We start from the raw sequence: 27,850 nt of genomic DNA on the forward strand, positions 1-27,850 counted from the left end.
TTATTAAAAAATTAATTAAACATTGGTATAATTATTAAACAAATGGCATATTGCCTTAAATAAAAAATTAAAATTCATCTTAATTTAAGCATTGCTTAATTAGTAAACAAGGCACAATAATTAAATAATTAAATTAAGAGGAGTTTTTTTGTTGTTGTTGTTGTTGTTTTTCTCTTTAATATTTTTTTTATTTATTTTGTTAATAGGGATAAAAGGGGTATTTCTGTATTATTTGCTCCATACTCATTTACTCCTCCTTATGTTGTTCCAAAACTGTATGAATTTCTTTTCTTTTCTTTTCTATTAAACACAAAATAAGATATTTTAGTGTTCCAAAAATAGTTTCACATGGACTTCTATTGTATTTTTTTAAATTCATACAATGCAAGTCAATGGGAATCAAAACTGTTCTGACATTCTAAGTCATACAGGTTTAAAACTACATGAGGGTGAGTAAATAAGACAATTTTCATTTTTGGGTGGACTATTGTTTTAATGCATATATATATATATATATATATATATATATATATATATATATATATATATATATATATATATATATATATATATATATATATCCAACGAAATCCAACCACTCTGTTTTAAGGAGTTGAATGAGAGCACTGTGAATTTCTTGGGCAGGCTTGAGTGAGGATGGGGGAAAGTCAGATGTTTAAGAGCTGTGTAAGTGTCATACACTAGGTGAGGAGCTATATTTAGAGTCACTGTTGTGATGCTGTAGCTGCAGCCCCTTTAGACGTACAGTACTGCTTCAAATGAGAGAATGATTCCCAAGAGGCTAAAATATATAACATGCACAAAAACATACATACAGTATGCATACAAAAGAGAGAACACGCCACATTTGTATATTAGCATGAGTGACAGGGATATATTGCCTGATTGTTAGTCATTTAGTTATCAATGCTTGCCAATTAATTCTTGTTAATTCAACATTCTTAACCTACATTTGGTTAACTAAAGCTGCATTGCATTTCTCAAGTCTGATCAGGGATTTTCAGATCAATGGGAACATAAATGAGAGCAGCAGGCTATTATGGACTCGAATAATGCACCAATTTTCTTATCTCTCCAGACCAGCTTGATGGATCTGTCTGATACTGGAGCCATACATTATTGTGTAGAACGAGGAGAGCAGACAACATCCTCCTCCTGAGAAACCTGAGATGTTTTTACTTGAGCTGATTTTAAAGGCACAGTGTTTTGTATGCGTTGGAAAAATATATATATATATATATATTTTAACTGTATGTTTCAGGAGCAGCTAATCTCTGATTGAGACTGGTAGTCCAAACATGAGCTTGCTGAAAGCTGAGGTCATTGAGGGTTGATAGCATCTTGACAAACTATGAATTGTTGATAGAATCACGCAGTCGGGTCACTGCTGTTTATCTGTGTAATCTGACAGGAATGGACATTCTCGACATTCAAGGGACACACATGGTATAATTATTTTTTTAAATTATCAATAATTATAGTATTATATTAAATAAAATGTATCATTTAATATAATATATAAAATAACGTGAACGATAAATGATAAATTAAATGATTGATAACTCTGATAAATGTAATCAAATTCGACAAATATTGCTGTAAATTATTTCATATATTGTAATAGAAAATAATTTAGTCTGCTTTCCTGCAATAAAATAAAATATTATTTTAAACAAACAAACAAATATTTAAAATATTCTGATTTATCTATCCATCCATCTATCTATTATGCCATTGTTTTAACATTTATGTAGAGGGATTTATGTATTGTAGAGTGTATAATTTATATAAGTTTTTCTACTTAAAAATGTCACATTTATTCCAGTGTTACTTGCTGTTTCTTCATAAATGTTTGTGGGATTTACTAGCAATTTCTCAGTTTTTATTTCTTTATTTTCCCCGTAAGTATATAAGTGTAATTTCAGTTGATGGCATGTTCTAATGTTGAGAGGCTCTTAACTAGTCTCTGATTAGTCACATGCCACTTACTGCTCGGATGATTCGTTCAAATCTTCATGGATGTTAAAAGTATTCCAAAAATTAAGTGTTTTAGTTTAAAAAGTTAAAAGTTTTAGTTTAAAAAAGTTAAAAGTTGGCTCAAGTTGGTTTAATTGTTGATGAATTTGTATATATTCTGTTTGTGTTGGATGGATTTTTTTATTTTATTTTTTTTTTGTAAAAAACTTTACTTAAAACTTTGTATTTATGATGCAATGCCAGTGTACCTGTCAACAGACGTTTATGCGGAACATCAAGGACCACAGAAAAAACAAGTTTTTAACTTTATTGTTTCATCCTTGATGAATTGTGTGTATTTCACTACTTTTTTTTGTTTTTGGTCAAATAAATCAAATCAAATTAAAAACAAATCAGCAAAGATGACACATTTTTAAGGGGATTCTGTGCCTGTTAGTTAAGACCATAACCACGAACTTATTAAACAATTTATCTATTGATGTTTGCACATTTTTGTTTTTATAGTTGTTAATAAAAATGTTGAAGTTTGGATCAAAATACCAAGTGTTCTAGTGTTTTGAGGACTGTTCTGGATCGATTGTCCTCATGCCCAAACCTAGTTCTCCCTGCACTTCAGCAGTTTGCTGACACCCCCACACAAACATTTAAACACTTCATTTTTCTCAGTTTCTCTCTTCTTGCACATTCCTCCCCTTGAGTTTTCTCTTGTCATTTTAATCCCCATCTCTCATGCTGTCTTTCGCTTGCTCGTTCTTTCCTCTATTTCACTCCTCCCCTTCTAATAAATTATGTATGCCATTTCTGCCAGGCTGAGGGCTGCATCGCTGCCTTGCTGAAATTGCTCTCTCTCTCTCGCTCTCTCTCGCTCTGGCGCTCTGCACACAGGACCGAGTCTGCTCTCTCAGAGCTCACTGCAGCTCAGCTCGAACCCAGAGGGCTCCCTCCAGTACTCCGCCAGCTACCATAGTAACCAGACCCTGGCCCTGAGTGACTGTGTGTCCGTACTTCAATCTCAGAAGCCTCAGCCCCCTCCACGCTCCAGCGGGCAGCCCGGAGGAGCCGTGCACAGCTACAACCAGGTGACTGCTGCTTCTTCCCTCTTTTTCTCCGTAAATCATTATATATCCATCTTTAGGTTTTGTATTTTCAGTCTCTCATCATCAGAGACTTTATGGTGGTGGCGGGGGGGACTGGTACTATCCTGGGCTCCAGCTGGGATCATATTTCAGGCTGCTGCCTAAAAAGTGATTTTGAGACCTGATTAAAGCAATTAACTGCAAGACCAAATCATTTGTTAGCAGTCGCCAGCGGTACTGCATTGCATCGAGCGGCGAGCGTGTGCGCGAAAAACTTTGTCATTATCCAGAGAGTTAAATTGTGCCCTGTTGATGAGACCGTAATTACACCAAACCCTGCAGGGCGGTTTCTCCCAACTTTCATTTCTTTAAAATTAGTCTCTTGCACCTGCTACGAGCTACAAATGTTCTGGTAAAAAGGTACGGTTTCTGTTCAGACTACAAATATTTCATATCCTCCATGTTCGCTAAGGAACTGACTTATTTAATGCATGCAAATGGCAGAAGAAGAGCTCGAGCGGTCGGTCACGATAAAGCTGACATTGGCAGATCCTCTCTCGCTCGCTCACCCTCCCTTCTGCTCTCTTCTCTCATCCTTTGACAGTTTTAATGAACACATAGGCCCTCTGTCTTCTAATGAAAGATACCCAGCGTCCTCGCCCTTCCGGACTTGTTTCTGAGAGAGTCGAGGGGGGGCTCGCTGCAAAGATTCTTTAAAAACATTCTCATTTTAAATGAATGCACTTTCACATTTTACTGGCTTCCAAGTGTGCTTGCTTTATATTGAAAGCAGAAACAGCATGGTGTTTCTTTCTGTCCTGTGTTTATTCGGACTGTCGGCTTGATTCTGTGGAAGGTAATCTAAAGAGGGCTTGTCTGCTCTAGGATGGGTTTATATAACGCGACGCATCAGTTAGGTGCTTTTATGTAGATATTTTTAACACCACTTGTTCCCTAAATAATTTATCCACAGCCGGAACCAGTAACAGTCTCTTCAAGTAGGTGTTCCTCTGCTCTCTATGCCGGGAAGTGGTTCCCCCTCTGAGCGAGAGAGAGAGATGGAGAGATAGAGGAATGATAGTATAATTGCATTAGACCTTGGTATAACATGATATTGAGCTATTAAATACCTTTTTTTAAATCTTTACAATCCTATCTTGAGAATGTTGTTTTTTTTCTTCTTCAGAGGATTCTTCCATCTCTTCCGTTTCATTCATTAAAATCTTATCAGGAGAAGCAGAACAATGGTGAAAAAATAAAGATTAAAGTTACAACCGAAAGGCTTTTTGTAGACCTTTTTACATTCTTCAATCTATTCTCTAGTTCCTTATAGTAAACCATCTCCAAACAGGGCTTCAGGATATCTAGAATCAATATATGCTGAACTAAAGACTATTTCAAGAATGAGGCGATTAAGACTTTTGTTTTGTACAAACGCTGTCCCATGTGAAGCTTGAGCTTACAACCACTAGATTATGTCAGCAGGACAAAGGACATCTGATGTATTTATTTATTGTTTATAATTTTTTATTTCAATTTTTTTTCATTTTACAGTGTAAAAAAAAATCAGTAAGCAGTAGAGAGAGTTTATGTTTATGATTGTTGTTTATTTAATTTATCTTTCAAATTGATGTATAATCATTATTAACTTTATTAGTTGTGCTAAAATTTTGACATTCAAATCCCTACCTGGCCAAATCATAATCACCCAAGATTTTAAGGTGAATTCAGGTAAATGACAGTACTTTGTCCCTATCTCAATGACAAAAGTGGTCCAATTTTCTGAAATCGGCCTGTAGCCAACTCAACAACTTGTGAAAACTTCTTGATAAGGGGATTGTTAATCTGAATAATCTTTTTTGTTTATGAACACAGCATATAGACAAACAGAGCTAGCTTTAGCTTTAAATGTCATACACTTTTCCAGCACAATCATTCACTCCGTCTTCAAGACCTTTGCCTCATATTTATTCAACTTTCTAGACTCTTTGAATATTATTACCTTATATCAATGCAATGAAAGGGGAAAACGCTCAGCTAAGCCCCAACACACACACATACACTGGAAAATGCACTGACTGCCAGTTGAAAATAACTTAATTTATTCTGAATAAGAATAATCAGGTTTCATGCTTTCTGTAAATGAGAAACAGTGGAACCAATGTTTCATTGTAATCACCCACAATCGTTATGGTGATTATGAGGAATCTAAAGGAAGACATGTTTATTCACATGCTTGGCACTGTGCCAGTCTTAATTTGCCTTGGTTTATCTGCGCACGCCTGCCCTTCTGAATTACGGCCGATGCAACATCCATTGACATAAGGTGTGGTGATCCCGTGAGGAAATGTGACATAAGGTCGTGCATGTGTATGCAATAACTTCCATTTACAGGCTTTTTTATTGCGTTTGGGATACATGCTTCATCCATTACTTTCAAGGGAATTATTATGATTTTCAAGGCATTCTGAGAAGAATTTATGCCCTTGTCTCATATTATCATCTGAATATCAAGTAAACCACCTTTAAGGGATAGTTCACCCATGTCATGCCAAACCTGTGACTGACTTTGTTTTGTCGATCACAAAAGATATTTAGAAGAATGTTTTTGTCCATTTTTATTATACCGTGAAGGTTTACCCCAAAAACACTTTCCCAGAAGTTCATAAAGACTATCAAATATGGCAACACAAGCCTCAAATGTCATGATGTTTAGTCATATGACATGCAAGAAGCAATGCGGTTATTAGTTATTTATTTTTAAGCTAGCCAAGGCTGAATTTAAGTGTAAACAGTAATATTGTCAAATATTATTACAATTTAAAATAGCTGTTCGCTGTTGAAATAGCGGTTGCACTTTATTTTACAGTACGTGTACTAACATGTACTTATAGTGTACTTACAGTGTATTTATCTAAGAAAGTTCTGGTAATGCAAGGTAACTACATGGGGTAGGGTTAGGTTTAGGGGTAGTTCAGGGTTAGTACCTAGTTATTACATAGTTATTGTAATAACTATAATAAGTACATAGTATGTACATGAGGAACAGGACTGTAAAATAAAGTGTTACCGAAATATCTTATAGGTTTGGAATGACATGAGGGTGACATGACAGATCGTGTATGTGCTCTCTCTCTTGTATTTCCTTATTTAGGATCTGTATTGGTTACAAATATCAGTTATCTTTCTCTCCTCCCAGGTGACATCTAACCGTGCGGCCCAGCTTGCAGCGGGCGACTCTTGTCAGAGCCATGGCAGTGCCCTGCTGTCGGATCCCCAGCACCCCTCTGCAGCGTCCGGCCCGGGCCTGTACTACTCCAGCTCTACTCTGCCTGCCCAGCGCGTCAGCTCTCCCCTGAACTCAATGCAGTCCACGGTGGCCAGCGGATCCCCGACTAAACTGCAGCGGCTGGGCTCGTCCTCCGACACACCCGGCTACGCTACCACCCAGCGCCTGCCCTCCTCGTCCTCCTCAGCCTCCCCCAAGCCCTCTCCAGCCAGGCTTGCGAAATCCTATAGCAGTAGCTCACCGATCAATGCGGTGGGGATCGGAGGAACGCCTGGTACTCACGCTTCAGGCTCCCCTCACCGGTTGGCATCTCCGCCCAGTAACGCGTCGCCTATCTATCAGCAGCTGCAGACCGCAGGAGTATCGACTTATGCTACGCTTTCACCCACCAAAAGGCTGGTGCACTCATCTGAGCAGTACAAGATATCCCACGATCTCTACGCCACTGCAACTCTACAGAGACCTGGCAGCCTTGCTGGTGAGTAACAGCTCTTGACCCATCTTTTACTCGCCAACGTGGTTTTAACAAACATTTGTGTGGGTGTTTCTGTGGGGACGTAATTTGATGCATGAAATACTTTCAGGAACCCAAGAAAACAATACAAGTCCATTACTCGCTGTAATCTGGGAATGTATCTTCTTTAAAATATTCAACTGTAATCTCATTCCAAACAGCAGCTGGAAACAATACAAGTACAATACAATACAAGTACATCAGTGTGCAAACTAATAACTTGTGCTAGTCAGTGACTAGTTGGCAGTCTGTTTGAAACATGTTTAATTGATTTTGATCAGCTTTGAAGTGAAGGAGCATTGGCACTGACAGCAGTTTGAAGCGACCAGAAGCCATTCATTTTCAGTGAGAGCATCATTGAGGCAATATGATCAGATCACAAATTGAGTTTAACTTTTAAAAGAGTGGTGACACAATTCAGCAAGTGTTCTGTAATTGAAATAAAATAGAAGTATTAGATGGAAAAAACGGAAATAAGTAAAAATTATAACAAATAGAAATAATAATAAATTAAAGCTAAATATAGATGTAAAAAGAAAACGAAATGAAAAATATAAAATAAAAAAAGCTCATTTAAAATATTTATAAATACTATAATAGTATATAAATAATATTAAAATACTAACCCTGGTAGGTGGTGACAAATTATTGTATTTATGATAGACACAGGAATTGTCTCATTCATATTCATTTAGCTTATTTGTTCAACAAAATTGATTCATTTAGGAAAGAATCAAGTGAATGTCTGTTCAAAATCTCAGATTCATTAACAAAGGAAATATACCTACTTTTAATATATATATATATATTTATTTATTTATTTAAAAAAAATGTTAGAAGCTCGATTGCTTCTAACATTGAGAGAAAACATGCTAACAAACATCAAAGTCCGAACATCAGTGGCTTCTCTGTGATCAGAATGAGATAAATACACACGGGACTTAGGTAAATAAACACAGCAGACAGACAAATCTGATACTCATATTAGTTTTCACGTAGAGATCACCTCGGGAACCACATTTGTTTCCTGTGCATGCTTTCTTTGCTGATCCCTACATTCAGCCCCTTAAGTCTAGAGACTTCAGCTCTTCCTTTGAAGGAACATAGCACTTTGATATGAAGACTCGTTCTCGCTCCACAGTTAGACATCAAAGAGGTGCTGTAACAATTCATTTATTCAGTCATATATCACACTTGGCTGATATTGTAATTAGTGTTGCTAATTTTGCATTTAACATGTTACTTTTTCTGTAATTCTTGTAGAAAGTAAGCTCAGTCAACCTTAGGTCAAAGATGGTGGGCTTTGATAAAAAAAAAAAAAAAAAAAAAATATATATATATATATATATATATATATATATATATATATATATATATATATATATATATATATATATATATATATATATATATATATAAAAAATATATATATATATAAAAAAAAAATATATATATATATATACTCCTGCTGATTCTTTTAAAGTGTTTTTGGTTTAATGGCTTCATTAATTGCTTTAGCCTGTTAGTTTTAAATTTCTGTTTATCACAGAACACAACAATCTGCTTTTATTAATTGATAGCATCCCATTTCATACTTCGGAGATCATTTGCATGAGTAATTTTGTTTAAAAAAAGGCACAAATTATTAAAATATTGTATATAAGAAAATATCTGTTTTCATTTAGTTTCACTTGATGTGCTAAAATAATTTAAACTAAAACTTAAAATAAAATATATATGGACATAGTAAATAGCTAAAATACACTAAAAATAACACTTATATACACTAAAATAACACTTTAATCTTTAATATAATAAATGTTTTAATGCCACTTTAGATCAATTGAATGCATTCTTGCTGAACAAAAGTATTAATTTCTTTTAAAAAAAATAGTATTATCTGACCCCATACTTTTAAATGTAGTGTTCAAATGTTATTTAATTATTTCATTTATTTATTTTTTTCCATTTATTTTTATTAATTTACCAGAATTACTGTGTGCAGTAAACAGCAATCTACATCTTTGAAAGCACATTATAATGCACTGTAAAAAAAATAATAATAATACAAAAATCAAAGTTTTGAAATTGTTGGAGAAAGTTTTACAAGAAAACTCTTCTTGCCGTTTCTTTGTAATTTTTGTGAAATGTACTTTCGGAGTGAAAATTGTAAATCTTACACGTTTTGTTTTTTTATTGTGTCCTGCTTAACAGGCCGATTGTGGACCTGTGTAAGGTATTGTTGATTACAGCCTTATTTTACCTGCCACATTGTCTCCCCTTCATCAAACCCGCTGAGGGAAACAGTCACACAATGGGAAACAGCAGGCCTGTGCCAAACTATAGCTCAGCCCGTGCTGAGCCATCACCAGCTCTCCCGCTTGTCTCTTTGATTAAAGTCCAGCATCCCGTGGCCATACACCTCCATCAGTATCTGTAAACTGCAATGGTCCAGCATGCAGTCCACCCACCAACGCACTGACCGAAAGCTGATTACAGTTGAAGGCAATTACATAGTATAGACGGGAGACTTTGTTTGCAAGGTCTCCCTGATTTCGTTTGGTGAGCCTATCTTTCATGATGTGGTATTTGGAGGGATTATTGGCGAAGGACTGATGATGTGTGTCATTATAGCCAGAGGCAATGTGAGAGAGAATAGCAGAGTTAGACTCTTACTAAGACTGAGAAAGACAGACTTTAGTGCTTATCTTACTTCTGCAAAAGCAAAACCGGCACAGAAACAATGTGTAAAAGTGCATTGCAATGCTGGAGAATCAGGGTAAACCATACAGAAACATGGTGTTTTGAGGTAAAATATTATTTTCTGGTCTAGCTTGAGTGGTTAAAATGGCTCTTGATTAAGCGTATCACTTCACATGAGCATCAGCATAAAAGCACTATGAAAATACAAGCCTGTTTAGAATGAATCTAATTGTAAAGCTAGAAAATTGTTGCCTTTTCAAAAGTAAAGACTTAGATGATGCACTTACTTTGCTACAGTATACATCATTTTTGTTGCTTCTGTTTTGTCTGGTTTAATCTAGAGGAAAGGTTGCTTTCAAGCTTAGTAAAAGATAAGTTAATAATAGTTGGTTTTTTTATTGTTGTTTGTTTGTATGTTTTAATTTTGTAGGACAAATGGGAAATAAGCCACTTGAGACCCCATTTAAAGTGTTTTGATAAAGTCCATTTTCTTTGCTTTTTCTTTAGTTGTTGGCTGAAGAACATGCTTTCAAATGCAATTTAAATCTTCTTCTTATTATTATTGTTAGTATTATAGGTTGTTATAGATAGATAGATAGATAGATAGATAGATAGATAGATAGATAGATAGATAGATAGATAGATAGATTAGGTTACTACATTCAATCCTAAAGTCAGTCTATCATCCTCGTGCTTTAATGACAGCAAACAGAGACCACAATGCACAGCCAATGTTCAGATGCCCGAAGCACTATTAACACTTCGCCTGTGATTAGATGGTGAAGAGGTGCTTCAGAGCACTTGACTAAGTTGTTCCAAGTGTGTACCGGATGTACAAACCTATTTATTCAGCCAGCTGTATCAAAGGCTCATGGATTTCTCTTTTAGATGTAATGTTTCATCATTAGGTGGGTAGGGAGCATGAGGGCAGATTGAACGGATGTTACATGCGTCTCCTCACAAGATACAGGAACGGTTTGGCTAGTTTGTATAGGCATCTGTGCAGGAGCCGCTGACCTGTCAGTCCAAATCCTCCACCTGGACAATGAGTTTTGCCATGTAATTGCTTTTGAAAAGCTGTGGTTCTCCTGCAGTGAGACGTGCTGCTTTACTGCTATCACAGACGCTTGTAATCACTTGGACCTGTTTGGCAACATCTGAGATGAGGTGTCTCTATCGTTTGCCCTCTCGCTGTCTCTCTGTTCTTACATGTCTCTTCTTGTTCTCCTGCTTGTCTGTCAGTCTTTCTATCTGCCGGGTCAGCCATCTGTCCATCTCTCAGGCTGCCCATGTCTCTCAGTGTCTACCCTGTTGAAGAGACCAGCGTATGTTGCGCTTCGGATGCTGCTGTTCCCACTAGGATTTTTAACTAGCTTAACCAGCAAGATTTCGGTTTTCAGTCGCTCCACCAGCACAAACATGCTGGTCTCTGAGTCAGTCCAGCAATAAACCAGCCTGAGCCAGCATAGAAATAGGCTGGATTTCTTTTCAGCAGGGTGGCTATTCATTTTCCTGTCTATCTCAAGAGTTTTGAAACATTTGTCAAGGACCTCTGATTGTGAAGACGTCACAAAGCAAGTATGAAATATTAATGAGACATGTTGTTATCAAAATTAAATAATTGCATTTTAAACTGTCCCAGTACTAAAATAAAATAAATGATTACATTTTAAAAGTTTGCCAAATATTTTCTGGAGACACTGTAAAACACCAGCAACAGCAGTACGTAAAAAATCTAAATGTTCTCTGTATGTTGACTTATTATTATAGCAAGTTATATATAATAATAATAGAGAGAGAGAGAGAGAGAGAGAGAGAGAGAGAGATTTCGGGGATTGTGGCTCTATCCTGATGGATTTCTTCCAACACAAAGGAAATCAGTTTAGGGAAGAAACACCCGTTTGTCTGCCGGACACTGATAAGGTGATTATAAATAATGCCCTGTATATCTACAGCTTCTTTTTTTTCTGAGCATTGCACAGTTATGTCCTGTGAAGCACCAGAGCAGATCAGAGAATGCAGTAGTCTGAAGATTAACATGCATTCACGTGTTCTGTTTTAGTGGCCTGTTTCTGTTCTGCTGATTGTTAGCATTGCTGTTTAGAAAATAGTATATCTCTGTCATTCAGTGAAAACCAATGAGATGAGTTGCCAAGCTATAGAGAATCCTCCAGTCCTGAGCCACAACATGTCTATTTTTTTGGTGTATGGCATCCCTGTAGGCCGTCGTAAAGCCAGGATATCAAGTGTGTGGATCAATGCGAGTATGTGAGTGAATGTTGAGTTAGCGTTTGCCTTCCTCCTGTGTCTGAGGTTCATAAACATCATCTTCATGCTCTCCTTCATCCTCTCTGGAGATCCCAGCATGCACTCTTGATCAAGAAAGGATGGATTAGTTGGGCTATGTCCACACAATTTCATATATCAATTTCATATTCATATATCAATATATCGTGAGGCTTTTTTTATTCTCACTGTATTGAATCAACGCTTATATACAGAGACTGTACTTGTATCAGGTTATGTTATATCATATATATATATATATATATATATATATATATATGAAATATGTAAATGATAATAAAATATATTTTATTGCATCATATTAATCTATATTATTCAATACTTATTTAATGAACACTGATCATTTTAATATGTATTATTAAAAGGTAATAAGAATATAAATATAACAGTTTAAATATTTATTCGAATTTGTAAATCATTTTGAATAGTAATTATTGTTTTGATAATTATAATTTACATAATATATGGTTATTTGTTTATTTAACTGTAATGAAGTAGTTAAGTATTGAAGGGTTTGTTTATTATAAATAATTATTCCTATTATGAAATAATAATTAATAATAATTATTTAATAACATTCACATACTGTACACATGTGTAAACAGGATTTTGGTTATTAAATAATATATAAAACATATATATTTAAAATATAACACTAGAGTCCTTATAAACTTCTACTGAGCCTGGATATGTATACTATATATATAGTTTGGAATATTGTGGCTATGCTTTCCTTCTGTGGTTCAAAGGGTTCATAAACATCATCTTCACAGTCTCCTTGCTGTTTTCCAGAGATGCACTCTAGATCAGGAAGGAAATATCGACTAATTTGCTCTCTGATGCCTTGGACATGTTGTGATTGGCAGATGTAGTGTCAGTTTATGTGCATTATGGGATCAGCATAATGATGTACTTGTACTGCTGTATTGTTCTTCTCATTCATAAGGGAGTTTGCAAGACTTTTTTTTCCAAGTTCAAATTATCCTCACTAACAAGAACTGTGTCTTTTGTGTCTCTTTTAGGATCTCGAGGTTCATACAGCAGTCAGCATGCTCACCTGGGCCCCGAACTGAGGCCCCTGCAGTCCCCCGAGCATCACATCGATCCCATATATGAAAACAGAGTTTACCAGAAAGTCCCCATGAGAAGCTTGAGCCAGAGCCAGGGAGAAGCACTCCCTCCAGGCCATACTGGAACCTACCGGGATAACACGGGTAAAGTCTACCCACACTCTCTCTGTGTGTGTGAGCGCTGAAGTGTGTTAATCCCCAATTTACCAACCTTCAGGATTTCTGCTAGTTTTGCCAGTTTTGTTGCTGCTATTTTTAGTCCCTTACATCTCAATGAGAAAGTGTAGTAGTGTGAATTCAGCTCAGGAGTGTGATTAAAAAGTCATAGTGATATATCACGATTCTTTTACATTTAGTTCATCAATAATTAAGGTCCTTGTCTTGATATTCATTCATTTAATAATGCATTCATTCATATTTGTAAAGAATTGCAGTTTTATACTGGATTAGACTTCTATATATATTATATTATATAGTATAATATAAAGACTATATATACTGTAGTATAAATTGTAGTTATTTAGTTTATAAAATATAAATGTTACTATTTTTAATCATTTGTTAGAATAATTGCACAGATGCATATCCACACACATATGCAGTTACACGTCAGTCATTTCCAGTTATTTAACCGTCTGCCATGTTATTTATTAATGTGAATAATTATTCAAATATGAGCAAAAGTTATATCAATAAATTGTAATATATATTAATATTTATAAAAATAATTGTTAGTTTTAGTTTAATATTAAATAAACGAAATACTACATATAAATACTAAATATACTACAGTATTTATTTATTTAGTTTATTATCTATAAATATTCATTCTTTTCTTTTAAATAATATAATATAATATAAAATCCATATATAATAATATAAAAGTGTATCAGTAATTCAACAATAATTTAACATTTATGTTAATTATTCATGCTTTTTTTTAAATAAGAGTAAATTATTCAATAACCAACATCAAGGTTTTTTTCAGGTTTTTCTAAAATTTTCAAAATTGTTTTATTGATTGGATCGCAATTGTAGCATTGACATTGTAAGTTGAAGTGTATTTAAAAAAAAAAAAATAGAAATTATAATTTTGATTGGATTTGTTTATTTTCAGAGAGTGTGAAGTGATGTGGAGCTGTAAATCAACACCTTATAATGTCAGCCATCCAATCAGAATCCGTAGTTGAATATTATTGTGTGAGTGTGAAGGGAATGCAGTGTGAGTGTGGAAGGATGCAGCATGACAGGATCTCATGGCAGCCCTGGAGCAAAAATGTTACAATGTGACACTCACCTGGCTTAGTTGTACCCATAAAATCTATACAGTCTGTTTTAATTGGGGTCTGTGGTGGGAATTTCCTGTGCTTGCTGCAGTCTTGCCGTGACCTTTGAGAGTTTATAATGAATCTCAGGAACTTTATTCCTTTTCAAAACTGTTGCCTCTGCCTAATGGTATGGCAGCATCAGCAGACAGTTGGAAATTACGCTCTGTCTCTTCTGGCTTTCTCGGCTCTGAGCTCTCACAAATCACAGTCCTTTTATTATCTCACACTCAAGATGTTACTGTGCTTCAAAAGGAAAATTGAGAGCATTGGCTTGCTTAGATAAACAAAATAGAGCAAGGGCAGTTCTGTCTCTTATTCCCTTTGAATAGAGCTAAAATAGAATTAAACGAGTAAATGAAGTGGTTTTCTGTCTGTAGCTAAAGGTCGACTAAAGCTGAAGTGCCCGTCTGCTACATGACTCAAACTAAAGCTATTTACACTCTTAAGGGACTGAATTTAAGACATTATATAATCCTGCCTGAGCACTTCTATAAAAAAAATTCAAATGCATAATGCATAAGTTTCCAGTATGAGTTGTGGCATTTGTGCTCATTACTGCTGTATTTTTATTTTTATTTTTTATTTTCATTACAGTCTGTGTTCCTAATCAAGCTCTATCTTCGACTGGAGACCTCGGGTGTACTCGCACTGAAACATGGTTCACTATGGAACCATTTTCACATGTGGAAAATGGCCCAGAAATGGCTGTATACCAATTTAAATCTGCATGTAAGAAAATGAGGGCCCCAAAAGTCTTTGAATGACTTGACAGCATATCAAACTTCTGCTAAAACAGCTTTTCTTGTTTGCGAACTGCATGTCAAACGTAGCTTAGCCACCTCTGAACTGCACATTGCCTTTCTGTTGCATTTTTTAAAGCCTTTGTCATTTTATCTTAAAGAGTGTATGAAAGTCCTCCACAAGAGCTGTAGAAATATTTATGAATCTAAAAACCTGTTGGCTGCTTTCTGTCTCTCCTTTTCTCCTATTGCACAGTTGGCAAACGATCAAATCAAGTCAGTCAGAATTGGCGCAGTGCAGTCGCACCCTGATAATAAACAGCCATTTTCCAGCCAGCAGATTTCAGCTGTGGCTTGAGGTGTCTGAAACTCTACGATAGCATTCAAAGTGACATTGAGAAGTCTCAAAATGCCTAGAGTCTCATGAACAAAGCTCAACTTTTTGGATTTTATGTGATCAAGGTCGGCTCCCCAAATCAGCACTTGAAAGTGAGATATGGTTTTATGAAAAGTCGCTAATGAGGATGCATGCGATCTTTGATGTCACTCCGTCTGAGTGCACTGACCTCACTATTCTCACCGTCTCTGTACTCTTCCTCCCAGTTGCATTGCTTCCCCTCGCTAATTGGCTCATTTGACCAGCAGATGAAGTACAGGGCTAATGACGACATTAGAAGCCGTCACAGATACACTACTAACATGTAGCAGCTGTGTTCTTATTACAGCTCTGTCATTCAGTGCAGGAGATATAAAGAGGAAGATTTATGGTCTTATTTTATAGGGACAGATGACATTGTTTGGAAGACTGTCCTGCCTGAGATCCTCAGGTGGAAATGATTCAAGCAATCAGGGCAGTTCAGGGCCAATACCATCACGAGCAGTTTAGACAGACTGAAAGGTCGACCGCTGGGAAGTTTTCTCCTATGAAATGTTTTTAGTCTTATAATTTTTTAGGGGGGAGAAAGAGGCACTGCAGTCATTCTGTCTCTTGGTGCAGTGCCTCGCATGATGTCTTCTGTTCATGCAAGGAAAGCACTGGCTCATTCCAACAAAATGCCATAAACGCCCATTTGAGTTTTCAAATTGTATATTTATGAAAAAAAAGTAGAGAAAGCATATAAATGATCTCTGAGAGAAGAAGCATCATGGTGAAAGGCTTTTATGGGTGAAGCTTATAAAAACTGACAGAAACACATCTGGGTCACTTCAGGAAATAATAAAATATTTTTTTTACTATAAGTTTATTCTACAGATTTTTTTTTTCCTTTTTTATTGTACATTGTTTTTCTTATATAATACACATTAATGTAATAATTTATTTAATTTAAAAAGAATGTCTCACCAAAGCTGTATTTATTTGATCAAAAATGCAATAAAAAAGTGTAATATTGTGAAATATTGTTACAGTTTAAAATAGTTGTTTTCCTATGTAATAGCGAAGTGTCACATGATCCTTCAGAAATCATTCTGATATGCCGATTAGTTTTTTATTATATCATTTTAAATAGTTGTGCTACTTAATATTACAATATTTGTGATGAGATATATATATATATGTGTGTGTGTATATTTGTGTAAATTTTATTAGTTTGGCCCATTATGGATTCCCTGTAATGCTGATTCCTTTCAAGTACATTATTCATCATAAGTTTGCCTGTCCGGGAATCAAATATAATCTTGCACAAAGCTCCAGATAATGTGAATGTGATTAAGCTCCTCATGGCCTTTCATTCTGCTGCTGCTCCACTGCAGGATTTTTTTCGTTCATTTCCAGCTCTGAAATTCAAACTTGATGAAGTTAATTAGGCTTTGTGTGAGAGCGACTGGAAGAGCAGCGTATGCGGCTAAGAATATGCTGAAAAGACTCATTTTGGAGCCGAGCAATGAATTAACCCAAGTTTGAGGGAAGTGTTGTATCAAATGCTGATGGAGCTTTCCTGCTCACATCCCTCTATAAGGGACCACGCTTTTTTGCAGAACAGGAGACAGGCTACCAAAACAGTGTGCTTTTGGCTGCATTTTATCATACAAGATGACTAATATGACAAAGTGGAGCATTTAACTATCCAGTGCGTTTCCTGAATCTGCGTCATCTGTAGAAAAATGGACCATAATACAATGGGCCAAAAAAAAAGATGAAGGAACCACAATTTTACCTCAGTTGTTATGCAAAGCCTCGGTTTGACAGTCTAAAGCAACACTTGAAGCTGAAGTGGAAAAGTAAGGGAGAGTATTTCAGCCGTTGTGAAGTATGGTTGGAAGTGAAGAGCAGAATGCACTCTTTCGATATTTACCGGGTGCTTACTGACATACAACAACGCAAGATTGCAATAAAATCAATTTGTTCGTAGAGAACCAACAAAATCATCTTTATCAGACCATGAAAATGCGGTCTGTTGCCAGAATTCTACCTGCTTCTATCTGCAGCCTCACATTTGTAATATCTGTGCTTTATTTAAAATGTAACATTGTGTTTTTGCTGAGCTTTCAGGATGTATTAATTGCTCACTGAACTCACATACAGTATGATAATATGTGGAGATCAGCAGTAAATTCCCCATTGAGAGGCTCAGTTTAACTTGTACCTGAATATAGCAGCCTGTTCCAGTTATTATATAAGATGAAGAACCTACAATACGTCTACTTTGACTTTTCTTCTGAGATGTTCTTTTCCCTTACTAGATGCACAAAAGAAAAGGGAGCTTCACATTAGTTTTTATTGTACAGCATATAAATTGAATTTGTAAACATATAGGGCCTACTTTATTCTGTGGTGCTAAATGAAATGGGAATTTCCTCTTTGTTATATTTACATTTACATATATGCATTTAGCAGATGCTTTTATCCAAAGCGACTTACAGTGCATTCAGGCTATACAATTTTCTTTATATATTTATTTTAAATATATTTTGTAAGTATGTAGATTTTGATATTTAATGTTTTCCTAAAATGTCCAAACATTCCAAAATGGTAATATGAAATGTAGAGAGTAACACCCTTTTAGAATGTTACATGCACTAGTAATACCTAGAAGGTATTTCAATATTAATAATTTATGTAAAACAGTACTGAATTATTTGCCCAAATTAAGAGTGCAAAAAACAAACTGGCCCAACAAAAATGTAATTTTAGTGATAGTTTGTGCAATATGTATATTAAATATATGAATATATTCAGCATATATTTTCAATATTTAATAACAATTAAACATGGAATATAATTTGTAAATATATATGATAAATTTATACTACACATTGCATTTAAAATATTGACTGTATATTTGTAAAAAAAAAAAAAAAAAAAATTGTGTCCTTAATATTTTATGCAATCACTTTTTAATCTTTAGCATTTATTGCATTTCATAAAATAATTTTAAAAAATATATTTTTTTTTTTATGATTTTATGAATTTACTTCATATACATTCTTTAATTTTTATATTCAATTAAATAAAGTTCAATGCATTTTATAGTATAATTTTTTTTATGTTTTTTAAATTATTAAATTTTTACATTTTGTTGTTAATGTTATTTAATTAAAAGTTGTGTCCTTTTCTCCCTAATATTTTATTATTTTTTATATTATATTGTTCGTGTATCTTTAGTGTGTGTGTGTGTGTGTGTGTGTGTGTGTTTACTGTATGTATATAATATATACATGAACAATATATATATATATATTTAATGCAAAACAAATTATAACTATTACAATAATTAAGTATTAGAATAAATATATTAGAAATAAGACATTTATATTAGAAATATTTTATTTTTGTATTTAATTTTATGCACATTATTGTTTATTTTTTATATATTCAGTTACTTTAAGCAGTAAAAGGGGTAAACTGTTAGCAGTAGCGAGGGAAATTAACCAGAGTCTTCACCTATTAGACTGTGAGATCACAAAAACTCATACTGTATGCAAACGTAATGTCTGTAAATCAGTGGAACAATAAAAGCTTTGACCGGTTGTGAGCTCAGTTTAATACCATCCTGTGAATCTGGCATCTGCTCCACTCAAGCATGACTAATGAGCAATTACATGCACACTCACACACACGCAGACACATAAACACTCTGCAAAAGATGGATGGCACTCATAACTTGTGCTGGTGGGGAGACACAGAAGCATCGTCTTGATTCACGTCAAGCATCACCTTGTATCTGTTCCGTAGCCTCGCTCCAAGGATGTGAGGCGTAACACAGATGATATTTACAACCTTAGTGGAACCTGTGCTGTTGTTGTGCCATATGTTAAGGGCCTTAACACACATGTGAGTCTGAGTTGACATGTCGTCTACAGTATGTGTACTGGGAATCATTCATGTTAACATGGACCTGAAGCATCCAGACAAAGCTTTACAAGACAACCTCTGCGAAAAGCATCATCAGAGCAGTAACTAAGTAACATGATGTTGCATGAGTGAGTCCAAGCCAGCATCAAAGATTGTATATATAGTGGGGTTAAAATATTTTTCACGTTGAGTTTTTGTAACCTTATCTCTATGTGACATGCCACAACTTTAAATATAAATTGCATAAATGCATTTCAGCACAGCTGGAACAATGTATTGACCAATCAGCATCAAGGACCAGAACTATCCTCTATAAAATGAGAAATAAAGCACTCAGGTGGGTTGCACTACTGCTGCTTAGTAGATGCACATTTGCATCTAAATCACTCAGACTAACAGGCACATAATGATAATGTTATCTAGATAACATGTATTTCTTTATTGGAGAACCTCCTGTACTATATCTTAAGGATAAACACTAGCTCACTTTTTTCTTGGTTGAATTTCTTTGAGAGAGTGATATTTTCCCAATGTCAGCATTTGAAGCTCTCTCTTCAGAGCAAACAAATGGATCCATTCGAGTCAGAGTCATTCAGGGAGCCCCAGTAAAGCAGGCAGCCCTTTATTGTATTGCACTTTTTTTTTCCAGCATAGCAAATGGCAGAGCAGCAAATCATTCCTCTAATATGTTTCTGTTGAGTGGGAGTGACCTTTGGCAGGGTGTAATATCACACAGAGAAAAAAAATACCTGGGAGGGGCAACCGAGCAGAAGAAGAAAGGACAGTTTGTTTATGATCACATTACACTGTAACAGAGTACTGAATCTATTGATCTCAACATTGAGGAGATGCTCTGATTCCTATCTCAAAGGTCAGGTAATTTATAAGAACAGCCCCTTATCAAACCTATAGAATATTCAAACCCTTTCCACAAGAGGAGATTAGAAAGATTGAATGGGTGTGTGTGTGTGTGTGTGGCTTGGTCTGATTCATGAGACGCCAGATAGAAGATTGAAAGAATTCATATTCAGCATCAGTGCTGGAAGAATGCACTTAGAAACACATTTGTAGTAATGTCAAGGACTTTCACTTGTGGCTTTTTAGTTTTTATTCTCATATATTTATTTTCAAGTGTTTAAAATATCTGTTGAAACAACCGGCATTTGTAGCTGCTTTTTAAAGTATGAGGAATGCTGTTGTCATGACAATCAGTGCATGTTTTCTATGATTGTTTTTGAGCGTATTCTTGTCTGTGTAGCACATTAAATAGTCTGCCTAATCACATTTTCATTGTATATAGTGTATGCCACTTAAGATTTGGTTTCTATGCAACCTTTGCAGTGTAAAATGGCTCATATTTTGTAGCTGAATGTTTTCAATGTAGAAGCTAAGGACAACCAACTATTCATTTAGTGAAGTCGACTAGTTTGTCTGCTTTTTGTGTGTGTGGCTTTGCTTTAAAAGAAAATGAATTTATAGATGTGGATCATCTGCCATTTCATATAGTCGATTCATGACTAATATGAGGCAGGACAACGACTTACTGTGCGATGGAGCCTAGAGAATATCCCTAAAATTCAAGATTCAGAATTTTCTGAAATTGCTCCCTGTTAGCTGGGGTCATACTTACTGTAAAGTAGCTTGTTAGCAGGGTAAAATACTCTAAATCCTCTCTAAATATATCCCCTTTAAATTGCAACACCAAAAACAATAGCTAAAATATATGGTCTTTTTTAAGCATTTCTTGCAATATTCATTGCATTTGAAGATGCTGTTTCTCATTAAAAAGTTTCATAGATATAATTTCAAAGAACATTATTTTCTGAATGTCATATATCCATCCCGTTCACTGTGTTAAAAATAACATGTTCCAGTGCCGGATCACTACTCATTATAATGAGGAGTGATCTAGCTCTGGAATTGTCATTTTTAATGTTTAAGCTGAGGGTTTGTGGCTGTTATTAGAGTTGGAAAGCAGCAGTTTTAATCTTCTCTTATACACACTGACACGCACTTCGATCAATCACTGTTCCACAGCTGCAGCGGCCCGCTATCCATTCTAGTTAAACCACAAAATGCAAACAAGTATCCAGTTTTTGATATACATCCACTGAGGTACATAATCATGTTTTCTTTATTAAAAAATGTAAAAAGTTCCTCAGGGTAAATTAGAAGCAAGAAACCTTTCTATTCAAGGTGAAAATGGCAACTGAGATTGTGTATTTTGACTCTGTGTGGATAAAAAAACATGAATATTTGATGTTTAAATACAAATAGAGACAAACAACATCATAAACTATCGTAAAAAAGTTCTCTTACTGTTTTTGGTTAGATTACCGTTTTTCAGTTGACGTATTTGAAAGAACACTTTACAATAAGGTTAAGCAGTTAACATTAGTTAACTTGAACTAAGAATGAATGATACTTGTACAGCATTCATTAACTTTCGTTATGTCAACTTTAACATTTATGAATGCATTATTAAAATTAAAAGTTGTGCTTGTTAACATTAGCTGATGCACTGTAAATTAACGTGAACTAACAATGAAGGACTGTATTTTTATTAACTGACATTAACAAAGATTAATAAATACTTTAATAAATGTATAGTTCATTGTTTGTTCGTGTTAGTTAACACATTTGCTAACATTAACTAATGGAATCTTATTGTTAAGGATAATCTACCGAAATCTACTATGTTCAGCAAGTCTACATTAATTTGACCAAAATACAGTAAAAGTAGAAATATATAAAATAAATATATTCTAAAATGTATTTTTTTCTTTGATGCAAAGGTGAATTTTCTTCAGTGTCACATGATCATTTTGCAATAGAATTCTTTTGCAATATTATACATATCTTTTCTGTATATATATATATATATATATATATATATATATATATATATATATATATATATATATATAATACGAAACCTTTGTTCAATAAGGCATTATGATTTTGAGCAGAAAATGATATTGGTTGTCATGTAGCTTTATCCGGTTCAGAGAGAGGAGGTGCAGATTAGCAGAAGAAAGTTGGCTATTATTCACAAGTGTCCTTCAAACTGGCTTAAGAAAATACTGTATATGGTGTCAAAGGAAGCAGAACAGCAAAAAGGCTTAGTATGCAAGATAATTAAAGAATTACACTGTCAAACACTGTTGTCAGGAAATAGCAGGATTCACTGAAGCACATTATCGGTTACTTACCCTCGTTAACAGCCTCTTTACAAAATGAATAAGAGAAACTGTCAGTGTTTCACTAAGATCACTCAGAAGTGAGCGCACGTTGTGGCCTTAGAAAGATATATTTACCAGCCAGTGCACCGTTTTATTCTCACCTACCTTTAATGATGGAGGACAGGATCTACAGTGATGGAATTAACCAGCAGTGGATTATAAAGTTGTAGAGAAATATATTGAGTTGATACTAGCACTGACCGTTAACATTCCTCACAGATGAAAAAAGATGAAAAACCTACTGTGAGTTAATAAACACCTGCTTTATTGTTGTTTATGGTTCCATCTATCATTTTTATAAAGAATGTATATGCAGTCTAATATTTGCCAGTTATTACTTTCTGCTCTCGCATTGTTTACGACCACCGATGACAAATAATATATACGAGTCGGGTCGGTTGTAGAGATTTTATGCAAGATCTTATCCAGCTTGTGTCAGGTTGTGTGTTTGTGTGCGTCCTTGTCCATGTGTGTGTTTTATCTCACGCTGTGCCAAGGAAAGCCCTTGTCCATGTAGTGATGTGTGGGGTCGCATAAGATACACAAGTTCTGATAGGATAAGCTAATGTAATCTGAAGGTCACTGAAAGGTCATTCTCCCGAGGCTTCGGCGCTGTAGCAGAGGGGCAACACTTCATTATGATAAAGTCTTCGCAGAGGCCTGGAGCAGCAGCTCTTACACATATAGTGATAAGCAGAATATTTACTGTTTGGAAAAGTGTGTCAAAAAAGACATAAATTCATCAGAATTGCAGCAGTGTTTGATAATATATCATCTTTCATTCATTAACTGAATCAATGACCTTACTATATGATTTCTCACGATCGAGTGAAATTCAAAACAGCCAGTGCCGGTTACTCTGCTTTTAGTTAAAGACTGAAATTTAATTAGCCCTTTTTGCAAGGTAATTAATGACGTACAGATAGATTTTCACCTGCTAAAGGTGTTTGCACACAGTTGGAGCTGTAAATCAAGCCCCAGGGGCCTTCAGTGCTAAACCAGAGACCTTGAGTTATTTGAAATCTTCACATTCGAGTAATGAGTTTGAGTAAACCCAAAGCCAAACTTGTTTGGATACTTGGCCACCTCATTATGTTTTTTTTTTAATATATGTATATGTATAGATAGATATAGATATTCTTTCTACTGTGCAGTGTTGGGAAAGTTCACTTTCTACATGAACTAGTTCAAAGTTCAATTCACAAATTTTAAAATGAACTAGTTCAGTTCATAGTTCAAACTACTCAATTTTGAACTAAGTTCACTAAGTTCACAGAATGAACTAGTTCATAGTTCTTTTTTTCCATATGTTGCTGCGAGCTAGTATTTTTCGAAATTATTGCCACAGCCATTATTTTATCAGTTTTAACAATGAAGCTATGCGTCAGATATCATCTTCATATCCAATTTTAAATCCTAATCCAACCAGGGTTTACATTAGCATTGAGGGGACAGCATTTCCCCATTGTTGCTTTAATGCTTTGTCTCCCATTCTCACTGACCTTGTCATAATCTTACTACATGCTGCTGTCGCCTTGATGCTTTTTTTTTTTTTGATGACGCGTCACACATGCGGTGGACGGCGGTGCGAAAATGGTGGCTGGTGTTGCCAGATTGGGTGTTTTTCCGCTACATATTAAGACTCGTTTACGGTGTGTTTTGGCCGGGTTTTCGCCTGGAAGGCTCTATAGAAATCTGGCACCCTATTGAACAAAGTTAACCTGAGAGAGCGTGCTGTTCACAGACACCAGAATGAACAAGTTGACAGTAACGTTCATCAGGCAATAATACAGCACGTTCAGTTCACGTTTGCCCAAAATATGAACGAGTTCATGAACTATCGTTCAATGAACGCGTTCAGGCACAACACTGCTACTGTGTGTGTGTGTGTGTGTGTGTGTGTGTGTGTGTGTATATATATATATATATATATATACTCACCTAAAGTATTATTAGGAACACCATACTAATACTGTGTTTGACCTGCCACCTGAGGGCAACCTGGCCCGCTCGCCCTCCATTGACAGCATTCAGAAGGATCCCAGGTGAGTCTGCATGCCCATTGGACCCTTTTCATAGTCACAGTAAATATACCTTTCGCCTTCAGAACTGCCTTAATTCTACGTGGCATTGATTCAACAAGGTACTTAAAGCATCCTTTAGAAATGTTGGCCCATATTGATAGGATAGCATCTTGCAGTTGATGGAGATTTGTGGGATGCACATCCAGGGCACGAAGCTCCCGTTCCACCACATCCCAAAGATGCTCTATTGGGTTGAGATCTGGTGACTGTGGGGGCAAGTTTAGTACAGTGAACTCATTATCATGTACAAGAAACCAATTTGAAATGATTCAAGCTTTGTGACATGGTGCATTATCCTGCTGGAAGTACCCATCAGAGGATGTGTACATGGTGGTCATAAAGGGATGAATATGGTCAAAAACAATACTCAGGTAGGCCGTGACATTTAAACGATTCCCAATTGGCACTAATGTGCCTAAAGTGTGCCAAGAAAACATCCCCCACACCATTACACCACCACCACCAGCCTGCACAGTGGTAACAAGGCATGATGGATCCATGTTCTCATTCTGTTTACGCCAAATTCTTACGCAACATTTTTCCAGTCTTCAACTGGCCAATTTTGGTGAGCTCATGCAAATTGTAGCCTCTTTTTCCTATTTGTAGTGGAGATGAGTGGTACCCGGAGGGGTCTTCTGCTGTTGTAGCCCATCCGCCTCAAGGTTGTGTGTGTTGTGGCTTCACAAATGCTTTGCTGCATACCTTGGTTGTAAAGAGTGGTTATTACAGTCATTACAGTTACAGTTGCTCTTCTATCAGCTTGAATCAGTCGGGGATCATCATCAACAAGGCATTTTCGCCCACAGGACTGCCGCATACTGGGTGTTTTTTCCCTTTTCACACCATTCTTTGTAAACCCTAGAAATGGTTGTTCTTGAAAATCCCAGTAACTGAGCAGATTGTGAAATACTCAGACCGGCCCGTCTGGCACCAACAACCATGCCACGCTCAAAATTGCTTAAATCAACTTTCTTTCCCATTCTGACATTCAGTTTGGAGTTCAGGAGATTGTCTTGACCAGGACCACACCCCTAAATGCATTGAAGCAACTGCCATGTGATTGGTTGATTAGATAATTGCATTAATGAGAAATTGAACAGGTGTTCCTAATAATCCTTTAGGTGAGCGTGTGTGTGTGTGTGTGTATATATATATATATATATATATATATATATATATATATATATATATATATATATATATATACTTATTTTATTTTTTTAGATATATCATTATTATTTTAGCAATTTTGATTGACTAAACATAATAATTTACAGCCATTATTGCTAATTATTTTCATTGCTATTATTCTTTTTATGGTGGGGTCAAAATATTAGCAAATATTATACAAAACTAAGCTACTGTCTAGATGAAAAAAACACTTGTAACCTGATTTGATTCATGTGTATAGCGTCTGTCTGGTCACTGAACTTTACTTCTTCTCTGTCCGTCAGCTTCTCGTTATATATTCCAGCTCAGGAAGCTTAATTCAATCCATCAGGCAACCCCCTCCCCTCCTCATTCTGTTTCTAGCTCTCTCCCTCCTGTTTTTGCAACCGGTCTTCATCAATCTCAAACTCTGTCTAATTATCGTTAGCCTCCACTGAGCGAGTGCAACATTTTCTCTAAAGGAAGCTGAAGAGTCATGGATGGTCTCTGAGGATACATTGAGCCTTTTATTCCCTGGGTACACTTTGTGTTTGGTGACTAATAGTCCTGTTTTACGGCTTCACTTGCAGTGTTGTGGTAAAGTCTCTGAACCCTGCCATTGATCCTCTTGCGCTGCAGATTTACGAGACACTCCACTGTGACTGTCTAGCAGACAGTGGCTGCCACATTACCCTCATATTGAGCGAAATGGATACACTTTGTAACCTCAATATGTTAAAAACCAAACAAATGTGCAGTTAAACTGATCTGCCATTAGAGTTATCAGATATAGCCGCACCTGTATAAAGATAATGAGGAAATCATTTGACCAGTGATGTCATCTTCATCTGATGCCACCCTGTCTTGCTATAGACATTAATTTTCCCTTTTCACACAATTTTTTGAAACGGTCGCTTACATAAGCTTGATCAATCGGTGAGTCATCAGACATCAAGATGAATTATTTAATTAAAAATTTTGGACCATTTTAGAGCACTTTACAAACTAATCATACAGTTTATTGGACACAATGGACTGCTAGTTAGCTAATCATCCAGTCAGCTTGTCATATAGTGAGGTTTATATATTTTTTTTTTCTTCTCTAAAGAAGTCTTCTATGCTCACCAAATATTGCTTTTTTTATCAATTTATTTTATATATAGTTTTAATTAAAAACATTTAAAACAGTATACTGTGAAATATTTGTAGAATAAAAATGTTTATGCTCCTTAATATTTTTGATTAATAGAAATTTCAAACGAACAGCATTTATTTAAAACACAAACTTTTATCACATTATAAATGTTTTTTTAATGTTTATATATATATATATATATATATAATTATTTAAAAAAACAAAACAGCAGTTTATTTATTTTTTTTTATTTATTTTTTTTTGCTACTTTTTTAGTCTGCCACATGGATTTCTGTTTCCATTTTTTATTTTGAATGTGTCTATAAATGCGATTAGAAAGGTTTTGACTATTAACACTCACTTTGTCTCTATTATGTACCTGTTAAGAGCTTTTTATTGCTGTCGTTCTCACTGCTGTCGTTTCTTCCTCTCCTTTCTGCTCCCTCTTTGTCATTCTGTCATTGTATCATGTCTTGTCTGCTTGTCTTCTCACTGTCCTCTCATTGTTCCTGTACCTAGACCTAGTGAACCAGTTCTGTGAGCAGGTCCTGAACTTCTTGTTTTGTCCCTACTCTCCTGCCATAGCCCCGTCCTCCCCTGGTGTTGACTCCGTACCCTTGCAGCGAACAGGAAGTCAGAATGCCACAGGGACATTTCCCAGAGGTGGCTACTCGTCCGGTCAGGGTGCCAATTACACGGATACTTACCGCACCTTGCCGTACTGCTCATCAGTGGAGTCTCCCTACAGCAAGTCTGGCCCTGCCCTGCCACCCGAGGGCAACCTGGCCCGCTCGCCCTCCATTGACAGCATTCAGAAGGATCCCAGGTGAGCCTGCATGCCCATTGGACCCCTTTCATAGTCACAGTAAATATGCCTGGCAAATGTAAATGACAAATGTATATACATCGAACAAATCTGAG

The 27,850-nt window shown here is 35.6% G+C and overlaps 1 protein-coding gene across 3 annotated transcripts in view; it reads left to right on the top strand.

Annotated features, from left to right (window-relative positions):
• Window positions 1–27,850, top strand: part of LOC127946211 (catenin delta-2) — a 280,344-nt gene that overhangs the window by 157,023 nt on the left and 95,471 nt on the right. For all 3 annotated transcript variants that reach the window (XM_052542619.1, XM_052542620.1, XM_052542621.1), the window contains 4 exons: window positions 2,884–3,077; window positions 6,274–6,841; window positions 12,910–13,101; window positions 27,515–27,755. In XM_052542619.1, coding sequence (XP_052398579.1) covers window positions 2,884–3,077; window positions 6,274–6,841; window positions 12,910–13,101; window positions 27,515–27,755 — 1,195 coding nt within the window. The remainder of the gene's footprint in view (window positions 1–2,883; window positions 3,078–6,273; window positions 6,842–12,909; window positions 13,102–27,514; window positions 27,756–27,850) is intronic.

Source organism: Carassius gibelio, chromosome A24, assembly GCF_023724105.1.
Source record: "Carassius gibelio isolate Cgi1373 ecotype wild population from Czech Republic chromosome A24, carGib1.2-hapl.c, whole genome shotgun sequence".
Lineage (NCBI taxonomy): Eukaryota > Metazoa > Chordata > Actinopteri > Cypriniformes > Cyprinidae > Carassius > Carassius gibelio.